At 53.2% G+C, this 17,565-nt stretch overlaps 4 protein-coding genes across 4 annotated transcripts; 2 read left to right on the forward strand and 2 right to left on the reverse strand.

Moving 5' to 3' along the window:
- The first annotated feature begins 17 nt into the window (after positions 1–17).
- Positions 18–2,363, forward strand: TGME49_310230 (hypothetical protein). The gene has a single exon (XM_002364228.2). It carries the CDS (start codon positions 794–796, stop codon positions 1,433–1,435), a length of 642 nt encoding a protein of 213 aa, XP_002364269.1. The 5' UTR covers positions 18–793; the 3' UTR covers positions 1,436–2,363.
- TGME49_310235 (hypothetical protein) lies at positions 2,355–5,755 on the reverse strand. The gene is made up of 3 exons (XM_018782616.1): positions 5,079–5,755; positions 3,814–4,594; positions 2,355–3,362 (listed from the first exon to the last, which is right to left on the reverse strand). The coding sequence occupies exons 2-3, from the start codon at positions 4,520–4,522 to the stop codon at positions 3,217–3,219; spliced, it is 855 nt and encodes a 284-aa protein (XP_018635577.1). The 5' UTR covers positions 4,523–4,594; positions 5,079–5,755; the 3' UTR covers positions 2,355–3,216.
- Positions 5,756–5,926: 171 nt separating this feature from the next.
- TGME49_310240 (hypothetical protein) lies at positions 5,927–10,089 on the forward strand. The gene has a single exon (XM_002364229.2). It carries the CDS (start codon positions 7,151–7,153, stop codon positions 8,675–8,677), a length of 1,527 nt encoding a protein of 508 aa, XP_002364270.2. The 5' UTR covers positions 5,927–7,150; the 3' UTR covers positions 8,678–10,089.
- Positions 10,090–10,684: 595 nt separating this feature from the next.
- TGME49_310250 (hypothetical protein) lies at positions 10,685–17,239 on the reverse strand. The gene is made up of 5 exons (XM_018782617.1): positions 15,224–17,239; positions 14,005–14,683; positions 13,118–13,284; positions 11,927–12,375; positions 10,685–11,567 (listed from the first exon to the last, which is right to left on the reverse strand). Exons 1-5 carry the CDS (start codon positions 15,611–15,613, stop codon positions 11,291–11,293), a joined length of 1,962 nt encoding a protein of 653 aa, XP_018635576.1. The 5' UTR covers positions 15,614–17,239; the 3' UTR covers positions 10,685–11,290.
- Between the last annotated feature and the right edge of the window lie 326 nt (positions 17,240–17,565).

Raw genomic sequence — 17,565 nt, forward strand, 5'->3', positions numbered from 1 at the left:
CCTCTGGGGGTGGGGCTGTTCGGCGTATATGGACAGAAGGCGTGGAGGCGGCGAACTGTGGAGAGGGAGTGTGAAGAACCACCGCAGAGAGTCGCTAAGAAGAAGCAACTTCTGCTTTCACAGGACAGAGTAAAGGAAGAGCAGACAAACCGAGAGTCTTCTGCTCTAGCATTGTGCGGGGATTGCATCGAGCCCTCGTGCTCGAACTCCGTAGGTTACGGGAAGGAGAAAGGATCCTTCCCCCGGCGAAGAGGCGAAGCGAAGCAGAGGACGACACAGGGAGAATTTGAGTGAGGAAGACAGTCCGGGACCACGTGGAGAGCTTAAAGACGAGAAGCGCCTTGTGTGTTCGTTCTGCGGTTGATGCTGAGACAAGTTGCACACTGGCGACTCTTCAGCTGTGAAACGCTTCTCAGCTGAGCGGCTTGCTTTCTGGAAATGCTGCGGGGAAGCGCAGGCAAACGACGCCCCTAACAGACACTAAGCAGACGGAGATATATCTGTTCTGGAGGGTAAAACAGACTCGACACCGAGACATGGACACAACACCCGCCAAGGTCGCAGACTCTCGAATGTTCTCCGAAGGTATTTGACAGCAGGAAATAGACAAGCCTTTTTGAAGACGACGAACGAGAGAGACTTGTTTCGAGCGTGGAAGAGAAGCGATTTCTATCCACGGCGGTGTTCAGTGAGAGACACGAGATACAATGCAGAGGCCGCCCCGCTGGACCGCTCTCCCATGGAGCATCAAGGGCAGCGACCTGAGGTTTGACGCGAGCTCCGGTTGTTGAAGATGAAACTCCAAAACTCTGTCTTCTTCTGTCCACTCGGGGCAGGGATACTTCTCGTGTGTCCGTGTTTCTCGAGTCCTGTGGCGAACGCGCAGATATTTTTTTTTTTACCGGAAACGAGAAAGGAAGCAACGCTTCTCCTGACAAGCGACCGACCGACGCGACGAAGCTCCTTGACCAGAGGCGGAGGACAACTCAGTTCCTTTCCCGTCTTTCTGTGGGAGATCCAGTTCTTTGCATGTGACACCAGCGGTCGAAGGGGATCTCTGCTCTCCAATGGGCCTGGACACAGCGTTCAGCTCGCCGACCCAGACGCGAGACCCCACATTCGCATCGTCGGCAGCAGCGGATCATGTTTGTTGCTTCTGATCGGCGGTGCCTTGCAACCTAAAAGGCAACCTTTGTTCCACGGGGGTTTCGCCGGAAAGCGTTGCTACTGGTCGCTGTCTCTTCCCGTCCTTTCTACCGCGTTGGTGTCAAGTTTTCTCGACTTTTCCCCCCACATTTACATTCTCGAGGGCCGGAAGAAGCAGTTGGCGGATGCCCTGTCGAATTGGCATTGCCTTAGGGCGGTTCCGCTCCCCAAGCTCGTCGGTGGAATTCAAGGGATTTGTGTCAATAATCGAATGAGTGACGAAGTGTGAAAGCATGTCTTTGTATGGAGGAATGCGCGAGCTCTACTCTGTTTTCTCGTCTCGCGTCCCAGCTTCCGCCCTGTCGAGAGTTGCGTTGTGTACAGCGAGAGACGAGGAAGAAGTTCTTTCCATTTTCATGTGTTGACACCAACCGTGAGTCGTAGAACCGACCACGAAATTCGCTTTTCTAACACCGCCCTGCGGCCGCCTCTGGCTCCGAATATCTCTCCGCCGCCAATCTCCTGTTCCTCGACCGTGATCAACTGTATCGCTAAACGGTGCTCCCTCCGTCTCTTTCCTCATTTTCCTTCTTTTGCCGTTCGCCGGTCTTCGTGCAACGGGCGAAAAAAGGGAGAGCGCACGACGCCACACTTAGGCTCCCGATCTGAAACCCATTTTACCTTAATCAAATGCATTTAAGAAAAGGCCTCCATACGTTGACAGCTAACTCACCGCGACAAGAGGCAAGTGGTCGGCCGCGAACTGCTAGAGAAACATACCAGCGAACTGCTTCCTAACGAACGCGAAACTATGCGAGAGGGCGCACCGTGACGGCGCGAGTCCCTGCTCGTTTTCGACTCGACTCTCGGTCGTTTTCGGCGGAGGGGTTCTCGCACCCTGCAGCATGTGTGTATCGTGCGTTTTTAAACGGAATGCACCGCTGTGGAATTGCAGAAAAAGGTAGAGCAGAAGCAGGACTGAGTGACCTTCCAAGTGTTGCTGGGCGGCAATTGCATGCTCGTCATCTGAATTCACCAACCTATCACAAGGGTACATTCGGTCGATTCCGCGAGTGCACCTTCATCAGTTGGGGTCAGGTGAAGATTTCAACTGTCTCGACCGTTCGCTGCTCTGTCGCTATAATGCTTCGTGTCGAAATGCGTTGCTCCCGACGACAAACGCATCGCTGTGTATAGCCTCTGAGGCGGTGAAAAATAATTGAAGAGCCGCCAGCCGGCCTCATATCCTCGCAGTCGCACAGGGAGCGACGTCCCACTGCATGCGTTAAAAACAGATTCGTTCAGAATGCTCGAGAAAAGAGCCCGTTGCCGCAGCTGGCGTGGGCAAAACAGGAACCAGCGACAGCTCGACGCAGAATCTACGGCAGTCACTGACTGGAGAACTTCGTTTTATGAAGGCAGGATCGAGATCTGAAAAGACCGACAGCCGTGTTGCATGCCAGAGAAGCGTCTGTGCAGCTGCGCAGCTCCTCCAGCCACAAAGCGCAAAGGCCATCGGGCCTGTACAAGTGGATGTCCTTGTCAACAGAGTTGCCTTCGTTCTTCGCTGAGCCCGGAGCGAGACGGTACGAAAGAAACCGAAGAGGCACGTGAACGCACGGGTCCTTCGTGTACCGCAAGATCGCGCAGACGCAAAATAACTTTCGTCTGCGCAACTAGAAGCTGGTCTCGTCCGCCGCGTCCTGAAGGAAGAAGTCGCTCCGATTCCTCCCGAAGAAAAACTTGAACTTTATCCTCCCTGCACTGGTTACCTCCTACACCCTGGTTCCCTTGCCTTCCCGTTGTGCCCCACAGTAGAGAACACACACGGTGCCCCTTCACGACGGTCACCAGAGACGCCGCCTTTCGTCTTTGAATCGATTCAGAGACATCTGAAACAGTGAAGGCGAAAGATTTCTCTTTTCTGCCTCTACGCATGCTTTCCCCGGCTTTCTAACCTGGGGGTGCCTTTGTCTCTCAGCCACACCCTCCTCCTTTGTCTTTTTTCAGCTGATGCTCCTCCCCCCGCATCCAGTTCGTCCGTCCTCGTCTCGTTTCCTTCTCACATCGCTATCTGTAGCTCGCTACCAGGCACCATATCCCCATGGATACAAGGCCCCCAAACATGAGACACAACAGAATGATAATGTATGGATCGTCCCACCACTTGATTAGGCCTCGGACGTTCGCGGATTCGTAGGCATCAGGATGGAACTCTGTAGGACACACAGAACCAGTTACAAGACACTTCTGAGGAGGCACGAAAAAGGACGACGATGAAAACGAAGTTCCCACGCTAAAGCGTCAGAAGAGGCAGACGTGTTGTCGAAGTCTTCCCCGGACAGTGCATTTAGGCAACCAGATAGCACCAGGCAGACAAGAGTGACCTCACAGAGAGAACCATCCACACACACTTACTGCGTGTGTGATTTTTGTGATTCGGTTGTCATTTTTGCCGCCGTTTAAAGAGTCGAAGAAAAACCTGTTCTAGCGCATCTTCCACGGGAGCAAACCAACTGATACGGTAGAGACCCTTATTTAGGCACAAAAACTCTGACCATCGTTATATCTCCCGTCAGTTCCTGCACGTGTTTCAGGTGGTCGTTTCTGCGACGTCGAAACGTTCGCTTTGGCATTTTCTTTACCCTCACATATGTGGCCACTTACGTGCCAGCTGCGCAAACACCGCTTCGACAACAGCAGCTGCTCGTAGTTGCTGGGCCGCGTTCAGCTTGAGTTTTTCCCCTTTCTCCCGCTGCATGCTCAGCAGTCCAACACGAGCTGAAGGACGTCCAGAGCGCTCCTCGTTAACTGCGTTGCGTGATTCGACCGGAGTCAAGACGGCTGTCGCCTCGTCCGGCCGATGTGCGGCAAAAAACCTTTCGTGCCTTTGCACGAATCGGTCCCCATCGCGTACCTCTCCTTGCAGAAACAAATCGGAAAGGGAGTTCTGCCCTCCATGCTCGACGTTGAAATCATTTGAAAAAGGGGCCGACTGAGAGGCAGAAGCGGCAGCCGAGCGCTCGGCAAATGCTGCGGGAGGCAGGGACTTTGCCGTGACGGCAAGAACCGGTAACGTGAGGCGACAAGTCGCATCCTGTTCGTTCCCTGCCTCTCTAGAATCGAAGACTGTGCTGTTTAAAATGAGGTAGGCGAGAAAAAGTAAAGCTGCATCGTACCTTGTTCGGCTTGGACGGGCAGGAATGGTCCTTCCTCGGCTCTGCTGTTGCGTGTGGAAGAGAAAAAAATTTGAGAATGCAAAAGGTGCAGTCAGAGAGAACATCTTGTTGCACACAAAAGAAAAATCACAACTCATACGCATCCCGCTGGATGCACATGAGGAGTGGCGTCTCCTCTGTGCGAAAAGTGAGAGCATCCTTCAGAGGGACCTCGCGGCAAAACTACGTGTCTACCGGCCACATCCGAAAAGGCACGATAAGTTCAGGACCTGCAAGTAAAAGTCACACACAGCAAGGGAAAGAGCACGGAGCATGAAAATGACAGCGTGCACAAAATGACGACACAGTGAAAATGAGCACAGGGTCAACTCATTCGAGAGTAACTGAGTTAAAAGCAAGAAGTTTCAGCGGATTCGTTATTACTGCTCACCCTGCACCGCTTGCAACAATCCGTACCCAATGTTTTTGTATACGGCAAGCGAACTGTTCCACCACTGTTTCAAAGCAACAGGAAAGTGTCGACGCAATCGCGCCACTGCACAATCTCTGAATTGAGGGAATTGTTTCTTCAGTAATACGCTGTAGAAAAGCACGAACCTGTTGCGGACCAGCCTACACGTACGACTACCAGCTTTGCGTTTGAGCATCTGTTCAGACTCAGCTTCTGTCTTTGGTGACAAAGTGTCAAGCCTTGTGCGTCAGTGAATTCGCGAAAGAGTGCCTAGTTCTGCTCCACTCTCAGCCCCCGCTTACCACCGAGAAAGAATGGAGACTGAAGCAAACATGTGCGACACTGTTTGCCTCCTTTGTCTTTTCAATAAAGAAGAAATAGGTACGCTAACATGGGCCGCTTCCACCCTCCCTGCGTTGTAGAGAGCAGATGACACTCCAGATGGTCGGGAAAAACAATCGAAGACAACCCTTCCTAGTCATCTGAGGAGTGGATGCGGCGGGATCGGTTCCTACCCCGAGAGTCGGCTTTGAGCTTCCCGACTTTACTTCCGTCCAGTCTCCCCTTTATTCACGCATCATGCCGTTCTTTGAGAAGCGAACGGCCACGAATCCCGCAGGACCGCGTATAGGCGGCGGTCGTGAGACACGAAGTGGAGTGAAGGCAAGGAAGGCTGCTCTTGGAAGCATTGACTCGAGATACGAAAATTTTCTTGGTACTCCCTTGGAAAATGACTCAACCGTAGAGACAATAAAGCAAAAAATGGGCCGAGTTTATGCAAGGCTGCGTCATCGCAAAGTGCATAGACACAGCTCCGGTGCAGGCGGCGGGAGGGTCAATGAGGACAGTCTCGCGTCTGGATCTCAGATTATTACAGAAACGCAGCGGAGTTTCCAAGTGACAGAGAAAGGAAAGGCAAAAAAAACGTACCCTGTTTTCTCCTCGCCATAATCCGCGTGGAATCTTGAGCGGCCCTCGCTCCTCCTGGCTTTGTCTTGCAGCGTCTTCATCGAGCGCTCCGTTTGCTGCCCCGTCTTGCTGCTAGCGAAATGAGACGAAGGCTTGCGGACTTTTCACGACGCAAACGCAACCAGGAAATTGGCAACGCAGGAGCTACTCGGGGTTGCATTTCACCGTTTCTCCTGCTCAAAGAACATCGCCGCTGCGTGTCTTCTAGTCGTTTGACGGCTTTGGTTTGGATGCCCTAGGTAGGTTCGAAGGTTCGAACGCCGATTCCAAGTTCCGACCAGAGCCTACCAGCTAGATCGATAGCGGGAAAGCCGTGGCGGGAAGAAACGCGAGCGGAGACGTGAAAGGAAGACCAAGGGGTTAGTTTGCGTGGTTTGCACTCTTCGTCTCGTCTGACGGAAAGGAACACAGTTTGTCCGCAGAAAACCCGTTCCATTTCTCGTGACCGAATTTTCTCAAGTGCGCTTACAGCAGACATGGGCGAGAAAGAGCTATTTTGAAACACGAAGCGTTTCATTCCTCACGAACAGGGAATGGCAACGGGTGCATTACCTTTCCATGATCCTCGGGAAGCTGGCCAGAGGTCAGGCGTGGTGTTCACCAGGAGCACCGATGTGAGCCCCTTTTTCTTTCTCAAGACACCAGCCAGGCGGCCTCTCAGACCCAGTTGACGCTTTTTTTAGTCAGCATGTGTGTTCTGCCGTGTTGAAGAAGTGCTGTGGTCTCTGTTCTCTCGGGGGAATGTCTACACATCCTTGTCGCTGAGAACGTCCTAGTTTTTCGCTTTCATCGCCTCTCGGTCACAGCGGCCCTTTTCGATCGAAGGCTTCTCTCCCCGTCAACAACACATGCAGATCCTCGTCAAGCAACTGTGGCCCAGTGGCCTCTGACTTTGCCCCCAACTTCACTAGCAGTGTGTTTCGCCAGTGGAGTTGTTTTTTCTGACCTGACCGTAAAATACTCACTCTAGATGGCGACCTGACTAAATCGTGGTGGGTGACGCGGCAGTTCGGCATCAAAACAAGCGCATGAAGCAACGGCTGCGGCCGTGGTATTTTCACTACGTTTATCCACTCCCTTCTTTAATGAACAACTGAGACTCGTTCATGTTGGTCTGCGGTGCCAAAACGAATTACGAAGAAGCCTTGCTTCCATCGCCTCCTTCCCTCTTCCTTGGGTTGAATTCCTCCTGCTTCTCTCTCTACTCAGTATCCGCCGGGTCTCGCGCTCTTTCACAGTTTTTTCTGTTTCTGGTGGAGTGTTGAAACTGAACGTTTTGCAGAAGTGACGCTGTTGTCTCCATCCTTTCCTCGTTACCCGCTTCTGCCCGTCCTGCCTACAACATTTTCCGTTTACCATTTCCCCTAAAATCACCTGTTGCCAATGGTTCTACGTATTTTGAATCATGGACAGACAGAAGTGCCGATCTTTGCTGCGATGGGAGGGTGACGCGCAGAGGGTACCTACTTCGCGTCTCCGCGCTTTGCGGCTCCACCGGGTTTCTCTGCTTTTCCTTTTGTCGCTGCTTTCCCTAGACAGTCTCTCTGTGTTTCTGGCGGCGTCGCTACCCTACCACTCCGCATCTGAGTTTCTGAACATGTCAAGGGAACAAAGGGAACGGCACTTGCCTCTCTTTCGCGACACGGATTCTCCCGGCTCGCAGCACAGTGATGTGTTTGGAGCCGCGGGTTTCACGTCAGACAGCGAAATGGAGAGAGACAAGGAAACCGGGATGGAGCGAAGAGAACAGGAGCTCGATGCCGAGAGGCAAAGCGGCAGCACTGCTTTGTTTGGTAACTCGTTCCACCCGGAAACAGTAGAACTCAGCCCTTCTACGGAAACCCCATGGGATGAAGCCGATTTAAGCGGAGCTGCACCGATCGCACTTCTGCAAGAGAAGGCTTGGATCACCAAGGACTACCTGCAGAAAGAATTCATGAGGAAGGTAGCTGCTCAAGCTCGTGCGCGAGGAGAGAGGGAGGAAAAGCAGAGCGACGAACACGCCTCCCACTCAGGCCGTGAAGAGGAAGACATCGACGCAGCACAGGCCACCGGAGAGGATGCAGAACTGGCAATTTTCGAAGGAAGGGGACGTCGCACATGGCGGAGCATTTTTGACACTTCTGAGTCGAAGGAGCTAGAAAAGACCCGACACCGAGAAGCGCCAAGGAAAGAGCAGGAAGCAATTCGCGGTGTTCCGAAGAAAGCCAGCACCACAAAAGGGGATCCAACACAAAAAAGCGGGTCCCTAGACCTCGAAGCGTCACAGAATCCAGGTTCTGCTTCGGAGGCACCACCCCAGCCGCCTCTGCCTCCAGTGTCGTTCTTAGAGTACCATCCTCGTCCATCCGTCGTCAACGCGTCCGTAGGTCCCGACCGCAGACACGTAAGGACTGTGCGTGAACACGGGGTTTCATCGTCACCCTCGGCGTCACGGCCCTTAAAATTGAGCCTTTCTTCCCCTGCTTCCCACTCCTCTTTTCTCTCATCGTCCTCTTCGCCGGCCACGACATCGTCGTCTCCCGGGCGGTTTGCTGTCCTGGCCTCTCACCAAGATCTGTCTTCTGGAAAATCCTCCGCCTCTCTCCGGACGCTTTCTGCCCCTGGGGAAGCCTCTGCAGTGTCTCACCTGCAAACGAAAATGCAGTTCGTCGAGCAAGTCCTGGCAACAGCTCTCAGCGGCGGCGCCTCAGCTCTTGCTCAGGGTGGCGGGTTACCTGCGAGTGGCGGGGTGCCGATGCAGCAGGTGACCATGGCGGGGATGAGGCCAACTGTGATGGCTCCGGCAGACTACGGTGTTGTGGTGCAGAGTCAGGAGATGGGGAGTGTTGAAATTGCGTTGATCGTCATGGGGTGTTTTCTCGGGGTAGGCTTGATCGCTGGAGCGATCTACTTCATTCTATCTGGAGGAAGAAGGCGCCGCCGACGGTAAGAGGCGAGAGCAGGCGGGATGCGTCCTGAAACTCCCGACGACCAAACATCCGATGCCATTTGTTTTCGGAGCACGGGAATGCAGAGGGAAAAGGGGGCAAAAGCAAGCCGGAGGCGACGCATGGAAAGAAAGTGTTTCGCGCGACAGCCGCAGATCGCGTGTTTGGACCACGCTGGCTCCGGAACTACATACCTCGCGTTTATGTGCACCAAACGATCGGCCTAGCAAGGGGCCGATGCAACGGCGATGCCGGAGGGCAGAAAGCTGTGCGTAGTAGAACCCGTGCTACAGCAATATAAGCTGGCGAAAAGAGAGGCCACTGAGATAGCGCACCTGGCGCTTGACTCAGCAGAATGCGCCTCCTGAAAAAAAGACACAAAACTCTGGGAGGAGATGCACACAGACTCGCAGGCGGGGTGTGTTGGCCGGCGGTGGGAGGGGGACGGTCTTCACACAGAAGGGGACCGCTAAAGACGGCAAAAATCGACCGATTTAAGTAAAATAACGCACATGGCAAAAACAACTGTACGCCATGACATGTTTCCCTGTTTCGTGAAGGGGTCTATTCTGCCTTGCACGTACCAGTGCACTGTCTTATGAGCGAGCTGTCAGCCAGTCTTGATCTATCAAGTTTTGTCGTCCGCCGTCGATAGTTTAATATTGTGCTTCCTGGAAATAAATGAGATGAAAAACCCACACAACAGACGGCACATGCTCACTTCCGATTTGCTCGGCATTCACCTTTTGAATCGACGCCGATGGTAGTACAGAGACAGATGGCAAAACGTTTCTGTCATGAGCCAAATTAAGCCGTTGATGTCTTCTAATCTGTTAGATTACCGTGTGCCTTCGCGTCTTCGGTCCATCATTTCTTGGCCCTCTTCTCGTTTATGTGCTCTCCGAAGCATCCTCTCCCGTGGGAAGCAATTCACCCCTCGGTCCTCCTTAGTTCGGGTGAACGAAACATCCCGACTGAGAAAGGATGATCGACGGAAGTAGTTATAATGGCAGCAAGCCCTTAAGGGTGTTGATTCGTCAATATGCATCTAGATTTATTCACTTCTGAGGTCCCCTGATAGATGGTGCGATGAACCCTTCTTTGAAGCTGCCATTCCTTAGAGGCTTGTCATAGAGCAAGCTCGAGGCATGCTTCCGATAAAATTGGCCAACAGTTCTGCGTCCAGAGGCGTTCATCGACGGAAGAAACTGGAAACTAATTTTCTGTTTGCTCGTCAAAAGAAAAAGAACGAGACCAAGTATGGTATGGGGTCTCTCTGCACTCCACCTACTGTGTATGTTTTACATCTTGGGGAATCCGAGGTAGAGAGCATTCTGGGGAAAAACCACAGGGGTTAGCGCTGAAAATCGACGTCTTTAGGAAACACATCTGTGACGGCCGCTCAAATCCCGGCCTAAAATAAAGGAATGCCACTCACCAAAAAAAAGAGAGGATACCTGTTTCGGCCAACAAGTTTCCCAAAACTTCAACGCGTTCTTGGATTACGGACCAGGGAAGAGGCATCAAGGCCTCCCACGGTAAACAACTTCTCACTTTCACAGTAAGACTGGACTACTAGGGTCATAAGGCGAGTTGGTGGACGAGTGGTATGATTTATCTGCTACACAAACCGCAGCTGCAAAAACCGAGTGCAGCCTGACAGACCTCTCAGAGATTTCGTTTTGTGTATCGAAGCTTTGAAGTGCCCAGGGAAACCCATTTTGCCCAGTTGAACGCTCATTCGGTGACCGGTAGGCGACGGAGAGCGGCAGCACACCAACTGTGCAACTGTTTCGAATTTTTTTCGCCCGCTCCACGGAGATAGCGAGAGGCCACTTTTATATTCGTTTCATCTCGTTGCGAACGACTGCCCTCCGGAGAGAGGTTGGCAACGTGTTTGCTGTGCCGAGTGTTATGATTACGGAGGAACTGGCGGAAACCCAGCAGTCCACATGACAGACATCTCAGTAGTTTGAGCCGCAGCTCGCCGGCGTTGTTATGTAGAGTTGCGTAACCTTTCAGCCGTGTGTCTCTTGCTACTCCAAAAAAGCAGGCCTTCGTTTTTGACAGAAAAACATGCAACCAAAAGCCAATGGCTTGACATGCGATACCTCATGTAAAACACTAGATTGGAACCTGTCTACAAAGCGTTGACGCCGGATTCGACGGGCATTCGAGAAACCGGTCAAGCGTGCACGAACATCAGTCTATAGACAATTGATATTTTTGCGTTTCCCCCATTTTGCGAAGCAGCCCTCAGGATTTCATGCTGCAATCCCCCACCAAAAGATGTTTGGACGCTCCATTTGTCTATTTGGATCAAGTGCCGTGGCTCGCGGGGACACAGAGTCGATTTGTGCTTGAAAACCCGGTGGACACACGTGCAGATATTGCACGACGGATCCCAGCCGAGGATTGATGCTGTGTCCAGAGCGGCCTCTCTGGCTGGAGCATGCTCTCATATCGAAGCAATGTGTCGTCTGCAATGAGCAGATGTGGGCATTCGTCCAACGGGAACAAGGACCCGCCTCTGTAGTTGCGAGAGTAAATGCATATGGGATCCACCCGCGTGCAGATCGACGCCACCCACGGCTGTCAAGTGCGACGCATCGACATCAGCGTCCTTCTAGGTCGCCAGCAGCATCCACCTCGCCATCCACTGTGGTTCGAGCCACGCCCCGCCCTGCGAGGAAGTTGCCAAGCGAAGACCAGAAGCTTGCTCTTCGAGGTGCAGGAGAACGAGCAGCTGAGGACGGGGAGCACACGGCAGATGATGCATAGGATTCTGCGTGAAACAGCGGCGGTCCCGCTTGCCCCACGGTGAAAAAGGACGAGCACTCGGCCTCCATTCGGTGAACGTAGAGGTCCTTAGGGAAGGCGACGGACTTGTAGCTGCGAAGCCAAAAAACCAAACACACCTGAAATTCACCAGCGTTGCAGACATTCATCCTTTCTGGCTTCTTTGGGCTGCAACTCCCAACAGGCCGGCGTGCGTCCCGTCGGCGACGAGAACGCGTTAGCCTCTGCTACCCACCATTTTATCGTTCCGCCGGCTCGCTTTGTCCGGGGTCCGCTCTGCCCCATGGTCGCGCCGAGGTTTCTCCACAGCGAAGTGTTTTCTCGCGAGGCTTTGTGATTAGGTGATGCGTCAGGTGTCTGAATTTGCTGGTACAAAACATTTCAGTCGTGTTATGGTCGGCGCTCTCTCGAGAGCAGCCTGAGCACCTCTATATGGATCTCTCGTCCCTTACCCGAAGGGGTGCCCGATTGTTTGCGCCAGATTGATCATGCCGTGGTAAAAAATCGGAATCACCAGAAGAAGCATGAGATGCATGAGCAGCATCTGGGTGACCTCCCAGACAGCCGTCCGCTGCATCGGCATCAGGCGCCCAGCTCCTTCGCCGCCCCCTCGAGTCTGACCCCTGCCCGAGATCCCCGCGCCGGTCTGGCCTGTTGGGGAAGTGGCGACGCTTGTCGCGAGGACAGGCGGGCCCCCGATGAGAGGCCCCGGAGGCGCAAACCACGTCGCGCGTGCTTCGTACGCCTCGGCCAGCTGGCTGACGCATGCAGCCGCCCCGACGCCTGTCAAGATAGACAGAAACAAGTTGTTAATGTGGACCAAGAGCGACAACAGGTGGACGTACGAAAACGGAAGCTGCGTCTCCACGTACGCCCAGCACGCCGCCACTTCGCCTCGACCCTGAAAAAGGAAATAAAAGACAGCCAGGCTTAGAGGTTGCCGGTGCGGGCCACGGTTGAGGAGGCAGCTGAGACGCGGCGAAACGGGAAAACGCTTTTTTTTTCGCCCCGCGAGCGCTTCCAGATAGACACGGTAAACGGGACGCAGTGCCCGCGGTCGCGCGGGCTGTACAAGTGGCAGAAAGAGTTTAAGGTATTTCTTTCAGAGCCGCGAAACACGAGCTCGTCTCAGAAACAGGAACAAAACAACGGAAGGTGACTGGACCCTGCGACGAACTCCAACGAGGGGGCAGCTGCACATGCCAAGCCTTCCCCAAAAGCAAATTTCAGAAAGACACACGCCACCCGCAGCAAAGTCTCACGTGTCACATAGTACACGACAGTCGCCGGAGTGCCCAGTTCTACGTTTCCTCCTCTTCCTGCGTTTGCGTTGTGTGCATTTGAGCTCTTTTCAGACCATGCCTTTCTCTCCTTGTCCACTGCCTCCCTTGCGGACCTTCTGCCGCCGCCTACCCTCAATCTTACTCTATCCCCCGTTCCCTGCGACGTCTGCGCCTCTCGCAGGCCTGCTGGCTCTTCTCTCTTTCGATACCTTGGGAATAATTCCTAGGTTTCTATAAACCGCCGTTTTCTGGGGAGTATGTACTATACACTGGACTACTGGTTCAGATCTTGGAAGCCTTTATTTACCGGATCCAAAGTTCCACTGTGCTGTTCATGACAGTCGCGTTCAGTGTCCTTACTCTCGCACATATTTCGTGCCACTTTCTCGTGGTATTTGCCGCAAATAGAAGTCGCCCTCTCTTGGCGAGAAGTGAGCCGAGCTGCGAAAGCCAAACCCAAACGACTTGCGCCTTCGACGGCGCGGGCTGCAAGAGGCGGATCTCCTGGGCGTCGAGAAGGCCTGAGTCTACAGGAGAGAAGGCGCAGAAAACACACACAAACAGAGAGTATCTGTGAGTCTTGCATGTGTGGCGACACTGAAGCGCTCGGTCGATTCAAAGCCTCTTCACTGCTTTCCCTCGCCGTGACATACAACGTCTTACCACGTGTGTGGGAGACCCGACATTTTTCACACAACACCTTCTCTGTTTCCACGTTCACCCCTGCATTTTTTAGCTCAGTTAATTAGTATTAGGTTCGATATTCGGTGCCAACCGATCTCAAATCGTGACGTCTTTTTGTCGTGCAATTCGAGTCATGCTTGTCAAGTTCCTTGAATCTCTTTGACTCGCTCCGTACTTAGGATCGGACCTTTGTTTTCCTTTTGCAATTGCACAACATCCAGACAGCCAACGTTGTCTCTCTGGCTTCGAGGAGACTACCTCCGATTTCGGAAAGACTGAAAACTCAGTTCTGTCTTTCATAGTTGCATGCGTTTCGTCTACGTCGCCTGTCCTTTAACTTTCCCTCTCTCCAGGGATCTCGATTCCTCTGATACGTAGGTTCAACGTGCTGTCTACTCGGATTGACGGTATCAGAAAACTGACATAGAGACGGCCCGAGCACAGTCAACGCACTCCCCAACGCGGCATGATAAAAACGGGATGGAACTGCGTACCCCCTGCCTCGAGTGTTATGCATCAAAGAGGAAAACCGTAACGGTTCGAGGTGGCATTCTGACACGTACTTTCAAGGTAGGTAAGGTCTCCGTTGTCTCGTTCGGCGGCATCAAAGGTGAGATTCATGGCGACCATCCCAAGCCGGAGAATGAGGCGCAAGACATTCGGCTTGGTCAGGAGTTGCCGCTCCTCGTCTTCTTCGAGGTGCAAGGCAAGCAAGCTCGGATCCTGTTTCTTGGCCTGATGTTTCTGTTGTTCGCCTCCTGTTGTGGCCGCCCGGTCCTCGCCGGTCGCTGTATGTCTGCTCTGCTCTCGACTGAAACTGTCTGCGCTTCGTTGCCTCTCTCTGTCCTCGTGATCCCCGACTTTCACTCTTCCTCCCCCCGCTTCTGCCTCTCCGACTTTCTCAAACCCTGTGGTTTCGCAGCTGTCACGGCACTCAACTGCTCTCGCCTGTAGCTCTTCTGGGCTTCCGCTGTGCTGCCTCCCGGGGATCGCCAGAGAGGCGGGGACAGAAGGGAGAAGAAGTCCGGTCGATATCTCCACGTTTTCCTCGTCGCCGATAACGTGCGAACAGGCAAGCATGCAGAGGTCATCGACACAGCCCCAGAGGTGATCGATGTGCATCCTCAGAGCCCACCACCGCGACAGTGAGTTGGAGACGTACATGCCCAGAAGAAAGCCAATCAGCGTCGACAGATAGTCTACGAGTGCTTTAAACGACGTGTACTGGAGATGAGACGCCTCCTGAGGAAACGGGGACATGGAGCAGAGGAGAAGTGGAGAAAAGTATGAAAGGCGAGAGAAAACGACTTCACGCCAGTTGTTCGTTCATCATCGGTGCGCCGAAAGGATTAGAAAATAATCCGTTTCCATGACGTAACCCGTAAACCTTAGATGAAGAGGCGGAAGGAGAGAGTGTCGATGAAGGCATGGCAGAGATGTCTCTCTTTCAGTTCGCTTGTTTTGTAGAGGGCTGAGACAAAACAGGAGGCTGATACGTCTTTAAAAAGCTTTTAAAAATGTCTACCTGCGCATCGCCTTCTGTGTTCTGTCGGCGGCCTTCATCGACCGACCCGACCCTACGTGGTGCCTATCCTGCTGCACCGTGTTGCATGATCCCCTTCTCCCCTTCTTTGGATTGTCCACCTCCCTCTCCTCGCCCGTTCGTTCTTTGTGTCTCGGTCTCCCCTTCCCCCCAGCCGTCGTTTGCTTTCCTCGCTACCGTGTCTCTGTCTTGACCTTTTTCGTTTCGCGGCCCAGTCACAGTTCACGGTTTCGGCGTACCGATTCCAAGTGCAGAATGAGGAGACAGATCATCAGCGCGAGTATCCAGTAGAGAAGGACGGCCGACCAGAGTCTGCGGGAGGTGAACACTGTGCCTGACAGCAGAGTGAAGACTTGCCAAGAGCTGATGACTTCGTCGCTATATCTCACGAGTTGACCCGGGTGTTTCCTTCTTCTCTCGCCTCTCTCCTTGTTCGCCTCTGACCGGTTCGAGGGGAACGGCGCAGCTCTGCTTTCTAGCAGGCGAGTGTGCTCTCCGAGCCTCTCCCCTCCTCGGCCATCTCCTCTTCGTTCTCCCTGCCCATTGCCTTTTCCCTCTCCCCTTCCGTCTCTGTCTCCCCCCCAGCCATTCTTTGATGCGCCGAGGAAAACGACGCCGGCAGTCGGCATGATCGATTTGTTTCTTCCTTCTCCTCTTCCGTGCACCTTCTCTGCTGACCCTCACGCAGCTGCCTCTCAATCGCTCTTGCTACCGACAGGATTTTACCACAAGTGTATTAGCGCATGTCCAGTTAAACTGAGAAGACCCTCCTCACCATCAGAGTCCATGTCTCAGGGGAGAGCCCAGCACAGACCAGATTGGTAAAGGAGGTCGAGGAAAAGCGCGTGCGGCCGTCTCGGGGCAAGTTGAGAATTCGTTGTGTTCAACATGAAACGTTTCGATGCGTTTGACAATAGAGACGGCGGCGCTCGCAGAAAAGGGGAACGGAGATACACCCGGGAAACCCTCCCTCTCAAAGAAACAGAAGTTCCTGTGGAGAGATTTGGTTATGAAGAGCACGATAGAACATGGATTCGGTAAACAAAGACCTTCAAGATATAAACCAGTAGTCCAACTCGTAAAAGCATCGCTCTTGCGACGCACGAGCTAGATGGGCGTAGGCAAGGCATCGAAAAGGTAACCTCTGTGAAGTTCACCAAGCAAGAGCAGAGCGTTTGCGACCCGTCTGCAAAACGACAAGCAGACGAGAACCTAGGCGGCAGAGAGCGAGACAGAAAACTGCAGAAAAAATGAGAGAGAGCTTGAAGGGAACGGGAAGCAGACAGGACATCGAGCCTGCCAGTTGCCCCCCCTCAAGCTCTGAGTGGCTTTCAAGGGCAAAAACGGCTTTCGATCTCGAATGTCAGTTTCCACCGGATCCAAAGTTTCTTGTGTTTTTCATGACCATGACGGTCGACCAAGGGGTAATGTAGGGGAAACAGAAGCAAATGGTTACGTGGTATCGATTACCTTTTAGGCGCCCCTCGACTAGACACTGACACAGACTGGAACGGGAGGCAGGAGCTAAAGCGCGCACGACAGCAAGCTCTCTCGAGAAAAGGTAGATGCCACCGTAACTGTGAGTGTAGCTGCTGCCGTTTCAAATTGTTCGGATGCATTTCTCTTCTGCACACTCAAGACAACAGCAATTAACAGTGGGTCGTCGTCATTCAAAGGTCTGATAACACTGGGTAAAGGGAGCACTGCAGAGGGCCGACGGGGCGCGTAAACGACTGCGAAAAAAAGAAAGAAGAAAGTTTTGTGGCAGGAGAGGGCGAGGGATGCGCCGACAAGGCGGCGGACAGAAGAGCAGACGTGAGGCGACGCACAAAAGGACTTGGTAAGCACGGAAAGTCTGGCGGTACGGAGCTTCGGCAGAACTATATGAAGACTCCGCAAAGTAGAACTTCCAGAGGGTAACGTCACCAAATCTTGCAAATCTTACAGTCCGAAGGTGGTTTTGACGTGAAACGTCCGGAAACGTGCTGCCTTTTGAGAAGAAAACGGATTAAGTTATCCACGTATACATACAGGGCATCGCCAGATAGGCAGACTCAACTGGTCACGCGTTCATGTGGTGTGCTTTGAGCATCAACTTCTTCTGTGTCGCCACGGTGGAGGAAAGGACTCAAAACTGTTCGAAGTTATCGAAGCGCGCATGCCGAGTCACGCGGTGTCTCTACACCTCGAGACCCCACGGCAGAGCAATAGCGTCATCTCATCATAGGTGACCTGCTTACAACTTTCAATCAGAGCAACAATGCTATGTGAAACAAAAAGCCTGCGGCAGCGTGCGGGGTCCATTCTTCCGCATCGCGAAAACGCCTTCGCAGTCGGTGTGTCTCTTGTGTTCTGTTGCCCGCCCCCCAGAAAAATTCGCGTGCATGCATGCCCAGGGAGACACGCCAACGACGCTCGCATCGAAGCAGAGTCAATGAAGACGAGTGTGGAAGACGTGTGTGGTTCCGCTGCTCTCGTGAACAGTGAGGATGAGAAAGAAGCGCGCATCTTAGCACTAAAAACTCCGGAATGCCGTTTAAGACTACTCAAACGCTGAAAAGAAGATCCGCGCTCAAATGCA

The sequence above is a fragment of the Toxoplasma gondii genome, chromosome XI (genome assembly GCF_000006565.2).
Source record: "Toxoplasma gondii ME49 chromosome XI, whole genome shotgun sequence".
Lineage (NCBI taxonomy): Eukaryota > Apicomplexa > Conoidasida > Eucoccidiorida > Sarcocystidae > Toxoplasma > Toxoplasma gondii.